Source organism: Lissotriton vulgaris, unplaced genomic scaffold (assembly GCF_964263255.1).
Source record: "Lissotriton vulgaris unplaced genomic scaffold, aLisVul1.2 SCAFFOLD_848, whole genome shotgun sequence".
Taxonomy (NCBI): domain Eukaryota; kingdom Metazoa; phylum Chordata; class Amphibia; order Caudata; family Salamandridae; genus Lissotriton; species Lissotriton vulgaris.
The window spans coordinates 566,318-581,049 of record NW_028245995.1 but is presented as its reverse complement, the minus strand read 5'-3'; the positions used below and the strand labels follow the sequence as shown (position 1 = coordinate 581,049).

The 14,732-nt window shown below is 47.4% G+C and overlaps 1 protein-coding gene across 2 annotated transcripts in view; it reads right to left on the bottom strand.

The window, feature by feature from the left end:
• Positions 1-4,735, bottom strand: part of LOC147666178 (trypsin-3-like) — a 41,840-nt gene extending 37,105 nt beyond the window's left edge. Inside the window, exon 1 of one of the 2 annotated variants that reach the window (XM_086949243.1) lies at positions 4,657-4,735. In XM_086949243.1, coding sequence (XP_086805369.1) covers positions 4,657-4,699 — 43 coding nt within the window. In that variant the 5' untranslated portion in view covers positions 4,700-4,735. The remainder of the gene's footprint in view (positions 1-4,656) is intronic. The other variant, XM_086949244.1, reaches the window with a different exon arrangement.
• Between the last annotated feature and the right edge of the window lie 9,997 nt (positions 4,736-14,732).

The following is a 14,732-nucleotide window of genomic DNA, read 5'->3' as shown; positions in this document are numbered from 1 at the left end:
TCATAGGAATCGGATCGCAAGACCGTTACTATTTTTCAGGCAGATTAAAAAGGTCGTGGTTGTGTAGCTTTGACCTTATAGACAATGGGAATGTATCTACAGCTCGGGGTGTCTGGGAATGTATCTACATCTCGGGGTGTCTGGGAATGTATCGACAGCTCGGGTGCCTGTGAACCCACCTACAGCTCGGGGTGTCTGGGAATGTTTCTACAGTTCGTGGTGTCTGGGGATGTATCTACAGCTGGGGTGTCTGGGAATGTATCTACAGCTCGGGGTGTCTGGGAATGTATCTACAGCTCGGGAGTTCTGTATCTACAGTTCGGGGTGTCTGTGAACCCACCTACAACTCGGGGTGTCTGGGAATGTATCTACAGCTGGGGGTGTCTGTGAACCCACCTACAGCGCGGGGTGTCTGGGAATGTTTCTACAGTTCGTGGTGTCTGGGGATGTATCTACAGCTGGGGTGTCTGGGAATGTATCTACAGCTCGGGGTGTCTGGGAATGTATCTACAGCTGGGGTGTCTGGGAATGTATCTACAGTTCTGGGTGTCTGGGAATGTATCTACAGCTCGGGGTGTCTGGGAATGTATCTACATCTCGAGATGTCTGGGAATGTATCGACAGCTCGGGTGCCTGTGAACCCACCTACAGCTCGGGGTGTCTGGGAATGTTTCTACAGCTGGGGTGTCTGGGAATGTATCTACAGCTCGGGGTGTCTGGGAATGTATCTACAGCTCGGGGTGTCTGGGAATGTATCTACATCTCGGGGTGTCTGGGAATGTATCGACAGCTCGGGTGCCTGTGAACCCACCTACAGCTCGGGGTGTCTGGGAATGTTTCTACAGTTCGTGGTGTCTGGGAATGTATCTACAGCTCGGGGTTTCTGGGAATGTATCTACAGCTCGGGAGTTCTGTATCTACAGTTCGGGGTGTCTGTGAACCCACCTACAACTCGGGGTGTCTGGGAATGTATCTACAGCTCGGGGTGTCTGTGAACCCACCTACAGCGCAGGGTGTCTGGGAATGTTTCTACAGTTCGTGGTGTCTGGGGATGTATCTACAGCTGGGGTGGCTGGGAATGTATCTACAGCTCGTGGTGTCTGGGAATGTATCTACAGCTCGGGTGTCTGGGAATGTATCGACAGCTCGGGTGCCTGTGAACCCACCTACAGCTCGGGGTGTCTGGGAATGTTTCTACAGTTCGTGGTGTCTGGGAATGTATCTACAGCTCGGGGTTTCTGGGAATGTATCTACAGCTCGGGAGTTCTGTATCTACAGTTCGGGGTGTCTGTGAACCCACCTACAACTCGGGGTGTCTGGGAATGTATCTACAGCTCGGGGTGTCTGTGAACCCACCTACAGCGCAGGGTGTCTGGGAATGTTTCTACAGTTCGTGGTGTCTGGGGATGTATCTACAGCTGGGGTGTCTGGGAATGTATCTACAGCTCGTGGTGTCTGGGAATGTATCTACAGCTCGGGTGTCTGGGAATGTATCTACAGCTCGGGAGTTCTGTATCTACAGCTCGGGGTGTCTGTGAACCCATCTACAACTCGGGGTGTCTGGGAATGTATCTACAGCTCGGGGTGTCTGGAAATGTATCTACAGCTCGGGGTGTCTGGGAATGTATCTACAGCTTGGGGGTTCTGTATCGACAGCTCGGGGGTTCTGTATCTACAGCTCAGGGTTCTGTATCTACAGCTCGGGGTGCCTGTATCTACAGCTCGGAGGTTCTGTACCTACAGCTTGGGGGTTCTGTATCTACAGCTCGGGGTGTCTGTATCTACAGCTCGGGGGTTCTGTACCTACAGCTAAGGGTGTCTGGGAATGTATCTACAGCTCGGGGTGTTTGGGAATGTATCTACAGCTCGGGGTGTCTGGAAATGTATCTACAGCTCGGGGTGTCTGGGAATGTATCTACAGCTCGGGTGTCTGGGAATGTATCTACAGCTCGGGTGTCTGGGAATGTATCTACAGCTTGGGTGTCTGGGAATGTATCTACAGCTCGGGGTGTCTGTATCTACAGCTCGGGGGTTCTGTATCTACAGCTCAGGGTGTCTGTATCTACAGCTCGGAATGTCTGTATCTACAGCTTGGGGGTTCTGTATCTACAGCTCGGGGGTTCTGTATCTACAGCTCGGGGTGTGTGTATCTACAGCTCGGGGTTCTGTATCTACAGCTCGGGGTTCTGTATCTACAGCTCGGGGTTCTGTATCTACAGGTCGGGGTGTCTGTATCTACAGCTTGGGGTGTCTGTGAACCCACTTACAGCTCAGGGTGTCTGTATCTACAGCTCAGGGTGTCTGTATCTACAGCTCGGGTGTCTGTATCTACAGCTCGGGGGTTCTGTATCTACAGCTCGGGGGTTCGGTATCTACAGCTCGGGGGTTCTGTATCTACAGCTCGGTGTGTCTGTGAATGTATCAACAGCTTGGGGTGTCTGGGAATGTATCTACAGCTCGGGTGTCTGTATATACAGATCTGGCTGTCTGGGAATGTATATACAGCTCGGCGTGTCTGTATCTACATCTTGGGGGTTCTGTTTTTACAGCTCGGGGGTTCTGTATCTACAGCTCGTGGGTCTGTATCTACAGCTCGGGGTTCTGTATCCACAGCTCGGGGGTTCTGTATCTACAGCTCGAGGTGTCTCTATCTAAAGCTCGGGGTGTCTCTATCTACAGCTCGGGGATTCTGTATCTACAGTTTGGGGGTTCGGTATCTACAGCTCGGGGTTCTGTATCTACAGCTCGGCGTGTCTGTGACTGTATCAACAGCTCGGGGTGTCTGGGAATGTATCTACAGCTCGGGGTGTATGTATCTACAGATCTGGGTGTCTGGGAATGTATATACAGCTTGGGGTGTCTGTATCTACATCTTGGGGGTTCTGTATCTACAGCTCGGGGGTTCTGTATCTACAGCTCGTGGGTCTGTATCTACAGCTCGGGGTTCTGTATCTACAGCTCGGGGGTTCTGTATCTACAGCTCGAGATGTCTCTATCTACAGCTCGGGGTGTCTCTATCTACAGCTCGGGGTGTCTCTATCTACAGGGGTCTATCCTGCCATCTGGAAAGATACCCTCCTCAAACCCCTTCTGAAAAAATCTCACCTGGACGCCGAAGACCCCAACAACTATAGGCCTATTGCCAGCTTGCTTTATCCAGCAAAACTAGCAGAAAAACTGATGAATACACAACTATCACAGTACATTGAAGATCACCTCCTATTAGATGACACCCAGTTTGGCTTTCGTAAACACCACAGCACCGAGACAGCACTTATCAAAGCCACAGACGAGATAAGAACAATCCTAGATCAACGCGGGACGGCAATACTTATCTTGCTCGATTTGTCTACGGCTTTTGACACGGTCGATCATAACATCTTGACCGACCGTGTCAATGCTATAGGTGTTCGGAACAAGGCCAAGGATCTCCTCACCTCCTTTCTCTCCAACCGCACACAAATGGTGCAATTGGGAAACTTCAGCTCCGCCCGGATGACACTTCCCTGTGGCGTCCCCCAAGGCTCATCCCTAAGTCCTACGCTATTTAATGTCTACGTGACAGATCTAGCCAGGGTCATCAAGGACTTTGGGATGAGCCTAACATCTTACGCAGATGATACCCAATTGATATTATTCATAAAAAACAACGGAGATGAAATTGCGGCTAATTGTCAACAAGGTATGGTGACCATCAGTAACTGGATGCCGACCAACTGTCTCAAATTAAACCCCTATAAGACGGAGGTAATGATCTTTGGAAATCTGTCCCCAAACTGGCCAGGAGCATGGTGGCCTGACGAACTAGGCTCACCGCCCATACCAACCACTAAAGTAAAAAACCTGGGGGTACTGCTAGATGATAAATTAACATTTGCTGCTCATGCAAACTCCATTGTCTCAACTGCCTTTTACAAACTTAAATCCATCAAAAAGATTCTTCCTTTTCTACCTCCTGACTCAGGTAAAACATTGGTTACGGCTTTTGTTATGTCACCTCTAGACTATTGTAATGGACTCTTCATCAATGCTCAACAGAAAGTCATTCGCAAACTTCAGTCTGTACAAAACGTAGCTGCAAGAATGCTCTCTGGGACCCCAAAATTTAAATCCATCACCCAAGTGATCAAAAATTACCACTGGTTGGCGGTAAATAATCAAATCGAATTCAAGGCACTTTGTATAGCCTACAAAGCCTGCCTAAGTTAGGGCCCCGCTTTCTTATCAACTCTTTGGCATTCTATGCCCCTAACAGAACTTTGCGCTCTATGAATGCCCTGTTGATGACTGTGCCCCGAACTAAAACAGCTTCTTGGAGTGACCGCCGTTTCACTGTTGCCACATCCAAACTGTGGAACTCACTTGATACGGACATCAGATCCTGCCCCACCCTTACTCTCTTTAGAAGGAAAATAAAGACCTGGCTTTTTAACCAATAAATCCTCGTCATCACTCTCTCTGATCTGTCTTTATCCAGCGCCGAGACGCCTTTGGGTATTTGCCTGCGCTTAACAAATCTCATAAATAAATAAATAAATACAGCTCGGGTGTTTGTATCTGCAGCTCGGGGTGTCTGGGAATGCATCTACAGCTCGGGGGTTCTGTATCTGCAGCTCGGAGTGTCTGTTTCTGCAGCTCGGGGTGTCTGGGACTCACCGGCAGCTCCGAGGAGCGCGAGGAGAACCAGGACTGTCTTCATCCTGTAGAGCAGAGTCGAGAGCTGTGGCCCCGGTGCCAGGCACATATATACCACTATCGAGATAGCTTATCGCCGTCGATGGCCCTGGGGCCGGGGCAGCTGCCCTGTTCTCAGCCAGGATCCCTCTCCAGCTGTGGCCCTGAGCCCTGAGAGTGCAACATCTGCTGGGAATGTGCAGATAAGCGAAGGGCCCACGTGCTGGTGACCCAAGGACCCGTATGGAGGGGGCAGTGCCCACGTGCTGGTGACCCAAGGACCCGTATGGAGGGGGCAGTGCACAGGTGGGGAGGTCAAATATTTAACAAAATACTATTTCAATGTCATATTTTCCATGAAGGGTGGAGGCGGGGTGAGGGAGGGGACTCTCTGCCCAGCTGGAGCTTGGCACACAGACCAGCACAGCCGGGGCCCTGAGAGTAGTAAAGTTAGGATTTTGTCTTAAGTTTGACTTAAGACAAACTTAAGACAGACTTGAGACAGATTTAAGACAAACTTAAGACAAAATCCTAATTTTACTACTAATAAATGCCTTCTGTGAATACCTAAAGTAGTACGTTTAGGATTTTGTCTCAGATTACTTCTGTGAATCGGGCCCAGACTGTCCGGGATCACCTGGCACTGCCCAGGGCCCTGCACCCTCTCAGCAAAAATGGACATCATGTAGTAAAGGCCTAATCCCTTCGACTCAGCACTCACGCAGAGGATGGCGTATCATGGAAACGAGGACAGCAAGCTCACCCGCAGAAAGACAGCGTGCGTGCTGCAGATGGCGTATCATAGAAACAGGGACCTCAAGCTCTCCTGCAGAGACAGCGTGCATGCTGCAGATGGCCTGGCATGGAAACAAGTACCGCCAGCTCATCCGCAGAGAGACAGCACACACGCTGCAGATGGCGTAGCATGCAAACAAGGACCGGAAGCTTCCACGCAGAGAGAGAGCGCATGACGCTGCACATGGCATAGCATGCAAACAAGGACTGTAAGCTCACCCGCAGAGAGATAGTGCATGAGCTGCACATGGCGTAGCATGAAAACAAGAACCACAAGCTCACCCCCAGAGAGAGAACAAACGCCCTGCAGATTGAGTAGCTTAGAAACAAGGACGGCAAACTCACCCGCAGAGAGACAGCGCACTCGCTGCATATGGCGTAGCAAGTAAACAAGCACCACGAGCTCGCCCGCAGAGAGACAGCGCAGTCGCTGCATATGGCGTAGCAAGTAAATAAGCACCACGAGCTCACCCGCAGAGAGACAGAGCACATGTCCTGAAGATTGCGTAGCAAGGAAACTAGGACTGCGAGCTCACCCGCATGGAGACAGTGAATGCACTACTGAGGGTGTAGCATGGAAACCAGGATGGCAAGCGTACCCGGAGAGAGACAGCTCAATGGAGGTCCAGCGAAGTTCAGCGTGTCCAGACAGTCAAAGTGTAGTGGTATCCTCTTGCAGAATCTTGTCCACGTAAAATCTAATGTCCTGTAGCCAGGTGACCCATTTTATACCCACGGGAAAGGGTTGGACTGATTCTAGGGACCCTCCTAGGGGAAGGGTAGGACAGAGGGGTGGCTACACCCATGTCCTTTGCCCAGTTTAGCGCCAGAGCAGGAGCAAATAGCACCCAGAACTGGTTTGAGCTGGACTATGCATGGGGACACCAAATGTGTCCCTCATGCAGACTTTCTGGCACGGACACCGTGCAACCACCCAGCCCCAATACACTAAACCCTGTCTGGGAGGTGGTCACTGTGAGAAGTTAGACTGGTATATGATGTCCACTATTCTAGTGGGCACCTTGCACCAGTCCAAACAACCCTTATTGATGGTAGGTTGTAAAGTCAACCTTATGGAAAGCTATCCTAGTGGTAGCTGTGGAGAGCAGCCTTCGGGCTAAGAATTAAAGGTGAGTTAAGCTAGTTGTTTGACCTATAATAATCCCTTGAATGATCAAATAAATGCACACCATACAAGGTATATATCATATATATATGTATTTATTCTAAACACAGCCCCTCTGGACTCTTTATGAAGTCAGAGGTAAAAGTACAATACAAGGAACTTAATTAGCATATAATAAGTTGCACAGTATACGTTATGCCATAGGGGCCTCACAAACCATATACTAAAATAGTGGTATAAGAACCACGTGTGAGTTAGAAAGCAGGCCTAGGGCCTGTAGAACCGCTGGGGCTATCTAGAACCACTAAAGGTTAGGATTAGGAGGCCCACGGGAGATGCGTGCAGTGTCTGAACACAGCCGCGGGTTATTATTGACTTTCTATGAAGAACAAACAAGTTACAATTTTAAAGATTAAGGGCACTTCTAGGTGAACTACGATGGAACCCTTTGAGAGTCAAGACCCACGGGAGCACCGGAGTACTCGTGTTACCTTCCCCAGGAAGCCAGGTGCAAAGGCGTCTTTTGGTGTCGGGTTTCGTCGTCGATTCCAATGGAGAGCTGCGAAGAAATGCTGCAGGCGACCAGAGGAAAAGTGTCCGGGTGGATCCAAGGGTGGATCGGAGATGTGAAGAACCTGAAAGCAGAGGAGACAGAGTCTGGGTCACTTGCCAGTGACCAGGATGGCGACAGGAAGATGCCACCAGATGTTGGGTGATTTCAGGTGAAAAGGTGAAGTTTGTCTCTTCAGCCACGAGGACCAGGAGGTGTCGACGATGACCAGGAGCTGGATTTGAGCTGTCCCACAAAGGATTTAGCTGACTGCGGTGTTGGAATCCAGATTGAACCCAACAAGCCTTGGCAACGGCAACTCATGCAAGATGTCAAGATTGGCTTCGGTGCAGACCGGGAGTGTTTGAGGGACTCCTCCTTTGGAGAGGAGTGGGAGCAAGTCTGGAGCAACCAGGAAAGCTCAAGAAATCAAAGATGGCCCTTTGTGGGGGCTCACTAGCCAACGGACTAGGAACCGCGAAGGGGCCTCAAGCGGAAATGCACAAAGCGGGCCCATAGGACACTTGTGGAGTGTAGGCCTCTGGGCTTTGGTGCAAAAGGTGCTCGGGCAGGGGCTTCAAATACCCCAATGCACAACTTCGAGATACCTCGGGAAGTTGGTGCAGTTGCAAAAATGCAAGATGTCCAGGAGTTCTGGTCCCACGTCTTTTGTGTCCGCTACAGGTCTCCGCTTTGCTTGGAGTGCAGGTCGGCATCAGAGATGTCTGGAAGTCCATGTCCTGTGTCTCAGATTCTTTTGGATCCTGCGGGATCCTCGAAAATGCAGACCAGCAAAGATGCTGTTGGTGCCTGTTTGGACAGGGTTGTCACTCCTTGACCACATGGGAGATTTCTTCCGTCTTCCAGCCGATATGAAATGTCAAAGGTCCAGGAATTATGTATCAGAGTTTTGTCCAGGGTAATCTAAAGTCCTAGGGACTGGGATTCAATACTTATAGTGAGTTTAAGGGTTGGACTAACTCTAAGGTCCCTCCTATGGGTGGACCTGGGGAGGGGGTGGTTACACCCCTTCCCCTTTGTCCATTTTCATGCCAGAGCTTGGGTTGAGTGCCTCAGCAACCGGTTTGAACTGGGAAATGCATGGAGCACCTTGTGTGCCCCAGGCAGTGTCTGAAAAGCATTCACTGAATGCAACCCACCCTGCCCCAATACACTAAAGCCTGTCTGGGGAGGTGCTGGCACCTCCCTGGACAGGAAACCTATTGTCCAGGCCTCCCCTGCTGGAGATTCATCCAGCAGCTGGAGGGCAGACTTGTGTCTGTGGCAGCAGCATCCATTTTGTGATTCTGGGGCTCTGTATAACTTTAACCGGGTTTACCAGTAACTACATGTCTTCTCCCTCTAGAAGGGTGGAATGCTACCCCCGTCACAAGAACTGGCGGGGGAAGGGGGTAGTATTCCAAAGTCTTTGACACCTTACACGACATTTTTTGATAAAGCCAAACCAAAGTCAGCATTAACTCTGAGGATTATAATGCACTTCAGAGTATATGGTATGGCTATATCATAGAACAGCTATAAGGAGATAGTTCCGAAAGCTGCAGAGGGGCTCAGCCCATGCTAGGGCACCCTCTCACACAAAACCAAGCACTCTGCCTCCAGGATTGTCAAGGCCTGCCATCGGAGTGACTTATAGGTTACTATGTGTCTGTATGTATAGATATATAGAGATAGGTATACTATATCTACGTACGGGGTGATTACACCATCTTACCCAGGCTGCAATTACAAACCTGTGGTGTCAGTTTGGAAGACTAACCAGGGGTGGCACAATACATGCTGCAGCCCCTGGTAGGCCTAGGGTGCACATATGCTCTGGGTACCTAGGGCACCATATACAGGGGGTCACAAGGGTGACCCAGTAACCAATCTGGTATGTACTTAAAGTACATGGTATGAATTTAGAGAGAGAACAGCCAGGCTGTTGGCCTGATTAGCAGGGCCACAGCCATACTAAAGTTGAAAAACCAGTGAAACACAGCAACAAGTGGAGGTAACCATAGGAAGCAAACCCTACTCTCCTACAGTCACACCTCCTTGTGACAGGATATCTATTGTCCAACCTTCCTCTGTGTGAGCACCGCTCAGCAGCAGGAGGGCAGACTTCTGTTTGTGGCTGGCAGCGTCCATTTTGTGCTATAAGGATGGAGAAAGTGGTACCGGTAGACTTAGGTACCCCAGAATCTTGGTTCTGAGGGGAGGAATCAAACCTCCCACACCAGGTACTGGTGTGTAGGTATGAGTCCAAGGTGTTTGACACCAAACACAACATACTTAGTTGCAGTAGTTTTCAAGATAACGTTTACTGCAAGGTTATAACGCACCTCTACCTATATGTCTGGCTGCGTCACTGACATCCCAGGAGAATGGTCTCCAAAAACTGCAGAGGGGCCCTGCTCATGCAGGGGCACCCTTTCACAGAAACCCCAGCACCCTGCCTTCAGGATTGTCAACTTCCCCACACATATGATCAACTTGGTGAGCCTCGCAATGACAATTGTTACATTTTGTGTTAACATTGTACAGACATGACCATTTTTACAATTTGTGTTAACCCTGTAAAGACATCACAGAGCCTGCAAGGGGTTCTTATGTAAGCTATGGGTCCACTATGTGTTCACTCAACCCCGTAGTACATGCGCGCTATAACCAAATGTATCCCTACAGAAGAGTTGCTAACTCTGTGTAACTAGAATTGCTAACCCCATGGAACAGGGGCTGCTGTCAAACCCGCGATTGAATTGATGCACACTGTAAATATTAGCAATACTATGAGGTACCGGATAAGGGGCAACTCCGCTTAATAAGGGCTACTCTCAAGCCTGCATTTGAAATGATGTACTCTGTAATTATCAGCACTAATGGTAGAAATTGACAACCAGCACCGAGGGTGTTAGAAGTCATGCGCCATAGAGCTAGTATCCCTCGAGCTCCCCAAGCCCACTCCAGTGACGTGCGCAGACCCAAAGCACATGCGCGTAGCATTACACACCCCAGGAAGCTCCCCAAGCCGACTCCAGTGACGTGCGCGGACCCAAAGCGCATGCGCGTACGATTACACACTCCCGGAAGCTCCCCAAGCCGACTCCAGTGACGTGCGCGGACCCAAAGCGCATGCGCGTACGATTACACACTCCCGAAAGCAGATATCCCTGTGGCCCGTCTCCCCTGCCTCCAAACGCATTGACATCACTCTAAAAGACTGCAGCGAGGACCAGGAAGGCCATTGCTGCCCCGGAGCACGGCGATTCAGTAAGTGCACCCGCACTACCGCTAGAATCTGCACCTTGAACTTAATGTAGGCTGAGGTCCCCCGCTTTACTTCATAGTTCCCTCCGGTTTTCATTGCAGATCCCGACCCAAGGCGCGAGTCCAGGAATCTAATTGGTAGCTATTTCTGTGCCTTTCTTTAGTCCACGCTTCAATTAACTGTCATGGTAGGGTAAAAGTACCTTCAAGGGATTTTGTTCCTATATAATTGAAACAAGATTTCAAACAATATTTGCCGGCCTTGTATAAATAGGGCCGATGGTGGAAAGCAACAACCACAAATATTCAATCAGCATGCAAAGGTCACTTTAAGTGATCCAAATTGAGGAGAGGGTCACTTTAAGTGACCTTTGCATGCTGATTGAATATTTGTGGTTGTTGCTTTGCACCATCGGCCCGAGGGTCACTCTAAGTGACCTTTGCATGCTGATTGAATATTTGTGGTTGTTGCTTTGCACCATCGGCCCTATTTATACAAGGCCGCCAAATATTGTTTAAAATCTTGTTTCAATTATATAGGAACAAAATCCCTTGAAGGTACTTTTACCCTACCATATCTCATGCCCAAACCCTCAAGGGTATATTGGGTTGCTCATTCTTTGGTCATTCAATTAACAGTCAAGCGTCCACGTGGCACATTGATTTGTATCCTAAACCGATAGCAGCTCCCATTGAGGTTGTACCTTGTTGAAACAGTCGATAATTCCTGTACCCTTGTTCTTAGGACCCGACTCAAACAACTGATCCCGCTTTCAAAACCACGTATACTCCCTTCATTATGTACCCAAGTAAGCATGGTGCACAATTTAAAATTTCTCTCTAACTAGCACCAAGTTTGGACACTGATTAATTACTCTCTCCTAGACTTAGTTTTAACGAGCACCTGGAACGTATGACTAGATGTGGAGGATCCCTAACTCCAATTAACCAGCAAGTAAAAAGCTAATTCACACCGTTAATACCCAGATTAGGCCGGCCAAGTGGGTTTGACTTCTTGCCTTTTGCTCACCCCAGATCCTCTCCCACTTCGAGTGATGCTATAACCAGGCCACTGAGATACTGAACCCCTTGAAACCAACAGAGAGTGCACCAGACACTCCTCCTCTCCATTTACCTGCTTCCTTGAAATAGTACGTGCAGGTACGCAACGCGGCGCCTAGTGCGATGTTTACCCTATAAGTTATTAGTACCCCAAGCGCTCATGCATGCCTCAGCTGCAGTCCCCTGGTTCCCTACCACCAGGGACTATTTAGTAATTAAGATTCCATAATAAGCAGTATGCATGCCAAAGGTATTATCCTGCCACTGGGAGCACACAGGCACTGTATTAATCAAATATCCAGTAGGGCGCAGTGCTAATATAAGCTTACTTTTACTCTAGTTTCAGACTGCTCACCCTGTCCTGATGATGATCTTGACTCAATAAAGATCGAAAAGTCGTCGACCCCCCCACTGAAAATCCCCCCATTGTATATATTTTTGTGGATTTCTTTTTGTTGTCCACGTGATATTTCGTGTATTTTCACTTTCACGTTACGCACCTTATCACTCATGTGAGCACCTGAACGTACTTGTGTAATACCAACTTTCAAAATGCAATGATTAAAACGACACATGTTGCCGTACATGCTCTGCTCCCTAATTGATTTAGTCTCTCCACAAAATAACTTTTTTCTTGTCCTTGGACCTAATTAGGCCACCCTTGAACCATTGTTCTTTTTGCATTGAGGATTGTTGAGGCATGCTGTAGGGGTGACTTATCAAGTTTTGAGTGTAGTGAATTACATAGATATAGTGAACCTATATCTCGTAAGTGGTGAAAGCACCACCTTACACAGGCTGCTGTAGCAGAACTGAAGTTCCATTTTGCATGGTCTCTCAGGGGGTTGTAAGATTAAACAACTACCTCTGCAATCACGGGTGTCTAAACCACGAAGGCTAAACAACGACCAAATGCTAACCACTAAGTTATTGAACCACGACTTAACTGAACCACGAATTTAATTATTTTTACGTTTAAACCGAATCTACCCATATTTTTAAACTGTTGTAATTGAAAACCTGCTATCTTTTAAAATGCCATTCTTACATTGTTTTTCTTTTTTTAAAAATACTAATATTTACACTTAGACGCTTATCTCTTTTAATGTCATTATTCTACATTGCTACTATCTGTTAATCTCCAGTCTTGTATTTAAATAAAATATTGCTGGTTTTGACGTTTTATTCAGCTAAATCTCTTTTTACTTTGCGAACTGGGCCACTTTGTTTTAGGATGTTGTCATCAAACTGGAAAATACTCGTAGCGGAACTGTAGGAATCCAGGAAACAGGTAAAATTTAAGAAGCTTTATTCAGCAGCACTGCATCATATAAGCAGCTTCAGAGTCCAGGTACAACTGACTCAAGGATGCAGAATGCATCACCAGGAAAGTTCTGAGAACTAAAACACAATGAACCAGGTCTCATGCCATTAAAGGGGAAGGAATAAAAGGCAAGAAATACAATGCAGGATGTAACACATCTCCCCCACAAAATGGAAAAACAAGGAAATTAACATATGTACAAAAACATAATAAACAACAAAAGCAACATATTATACATAGTCCCGTAAAGACATGGGTCTCTTACGAATTCGGGAATCTTCCTTGATTCTAGAGGCAATAGTATCAGGAGAAGGCCTAGAACACTGATCTGGTACAGAATTGGAACAATTCTGAGAACAAGAATGAGTATTCGCACCAAACTGGATAGGACACTTCGCAACCTTGCTTACATTCCAGACCTTTCCATCTTGCGTGATAACAGAGTTTTTGAAAACATTCTTAACCTGAATGGGTCTACCATATTTGCTCACACCCTTGCTAACAAAAGAAGGTTTCAGAATCTTGACCCAATCTCCCACAGCCAAACCATGCTCTCTTGCCTTCCACCTCTTGTTATACCACACAGCAGATTTATTCTGTTTAGAAGCAACTCTGTCCGCATAAGCTTGACATCCACAACATCCTCACAAAAAGCCTTACACTTCTCCTTGAACCACCAAGGACAAATAACAGAAGCTGGATCTCTTCCCTTAAGTAACTTGAATGGACTAACCTCCGTGGTGGTGTGTGGAGTTATGCGGATATTCAACCAATTACCCTTTTCCTTAGTGGCATCCACAATAAAGTTCTTTAACACGCGGTTGAATCCCTCGACCTGACCGTTCACATGCGGTTCGTAGAGAGAAGTCCTAACATGTTTAATATTACAATACTGTAAAAATGACTGCATTTCTGATGAGACCAATTGTACTCCATTGTCTGACACCAAAACAGAAGGACAACCTTCTCTAGAAAATACTTCCTGAAAGAACAAAATAAATGCCCCAGCTCCTAGTACTAAGGAACAGCTTCTCTCCTTTTCGGGCATGTGTGAGTATTACAGCAAGTTTGTTGCTAATTTTGCTACTAAAATGGAGCCTTTGAGGAAACTTTTGAGACAAAAGAATGAATTTGTTTGAGACACAGAGCAAGAAAAGGCTTTTTCTGAGATCAAAAAGGACATTGTCAATTCACCAACTTTAAGACCCTTTAGGATGGGAAAAAATGTATAATTACTATAGATGCGAGTTTGTACAGTTTGGGATGTGTGCTTTCCCAAACAGATGGTGTGTCAGAGTGGAATGTGGCTTTTTCATCCAGGACGCTGAGTGAGACAGAGCGCAGGTATGCACTTATTGAGCGGGAGTTACTGTCATGTGTGTGGGCTATAGAACATTATAGAATCTACATTTGGGGTTGTAAATTCATTTTGAGAACTGATCATAAGCCTCTTGTCCATATTCTATCAGTGGGAGGAGGATGGAATTCTACAGCGAGGATTGCATGTTTGACATCTAAGTTGCAGGAATATAGCTTTACGGTGGAATATATACCTGGAAAGAAAAATGTTACGGCTGATTGCCTATCACGTCTTCCTTGTCTTAGTTTGGTTGACAGTGTAAGTGGGTGTAAAGATGTAGACTTTGTGTCTAGTTTGCAGGATTTTGTTGATACTCAGAATCAAGAGATTACTGAACAGTTTTGGTTCAAGTGTCAGGAAGAAGATGATAAGTTAATTACATTGAGGAAATACTTGTTGGAAGGTTGGCCCAGCAAATCCAATATCAGAGAAGATATTGTGCCGTTTTTTAATGTTGCTGATGAATGTTCTGTGAAGGTAATTTGGTTTTTAAAGGTGACAAGTGTGTTCCACCGGTTGGTGTTCAGGAGTTGATACTCAAGTTGGCGCACAAAACCCATCCTGGAATCTC